The sequence below is a fragment of the Gavialis gangeticus genome, unplaced genomic scaffold, assembly GCF_001723915.1.
Source record: "Gavialis gangeticus isolate Ggan-Ray unplaced genomic scaffold, GavGan_comp1, whole genome shotgun sequence".
NCBI lineage: Eukaryota > Metazoa > Chordata > Crocodylia > Gavialidae > Gavialis > Gavialis gangeticus.
The window spans coordinates 9222716-9223428 of record NW_017729009.1 but is presented as its reverse complement, the minus strand read 5'-3'; the positions used below and the strand labels follow the sequence as shown (position 1 = coordinate 9223428).

Sequence of the window (713 nt, the reverse complement as noted above, 5' to 3'; positions counted from 1 at the left end):
CCACAGCTGCCCTCCTCACCATTTTGGCTGGTCACCCCGAGGGCCCGACACAGCCGCCGCCTCCTGTACCAAACAGACCCCAAAAGCTTCCCCGCCGCCCCTGGCCCCCCAATTTGTACTGTCCGCGCCCTGCACGTTTCCCCCCCACACCGCGCGATTGGCCACAGGCGGGCGCCCCCGTTTGAGCAGCCTATCGGACACCCCGCTCTGCTCCTGCACGCCACGTTGGCGGCAGGGGCATTTTACCTAATTTAGCAAAAGCTTTATTGGCCAAGCGCCGGGGGTGAGAAGTGGGTCAGGGCGTCGGGAGCAAGATGCAGCCCCCCCAGGGTGACACCGGAGACCGGGCAGGGAGCTCTGCACCACCCCCCGCGTCCACCTGCCAGGGCCGCCCGGGGGGAGAGGGGTGGAAGTGGAGCAGCCCGAGCCCCGCAGCCAAGGAAGAGCCAAGGAAGCCGGGGGCTGCAAGGGCAGCGTCTGGGCTGGGGAGGCCGGGCGTGCTGGCAGGAGCGGGGCCGCGCCCGCCCCCTTCCCTGGTGGCCTCTGGTGTGGGGCCGCAGCTGGCAGCGGGGCCGGAGGGCACAGGGTGCTTCCTGGACAGGGTGCAGGTGCCGGGGAAGCAGGGGCAAGCCTTGCTCTGCAGGGACAGGCCTGAGGGGCACGGGGCACCAGGCCTGCCCAGGGACACGGCGGCCGGGGAAAGGGGTCTGCCC

At 70.7% G+C, this 713-nt stretch overlaps 2 protein-coding genes across 2 annotated transcripts in view; one reads left to right on the top strand and one right to left on the bottom strand.

Annotated features, from left to right (window-relative positions):
* Positions 1 to 110, bottom strand: part of TNNC2 (troponin C2, fast skeletal type) — a 3247-nt gene extending 3137 nt beyond the window's left edge. Inside the window, exon 1 of the mRNA XM_019509930.1 lies at positions 20 to 110. Within this exon, the coding sequence (XP_019365475.1) occupies positions 20 to 22 (3 nt within the window). The 5' untranslated portion in view covers positions 23 to 110. The remainder of the gene's footprint in view (positions 1 to 19) is intronic.
* Positions 111 to 314: 204 nt separating this feature from the next.
* SNX21 (sorting nexin family member 21) overlaps positions 315 to 713 on the top strand; it is a 3004-nt gene continuing 2605 nt past the window's right edge. Inside the window, exon 1 of the mRNA XM_019509740.1 lies at positions 315 to 330. Within this exon, the coding sequence (XP_019365285.1) occupies positions 315 to 330 (16 nt within the window). The remainder of the gene's footprint in view (positions 331 to 713) is intronic.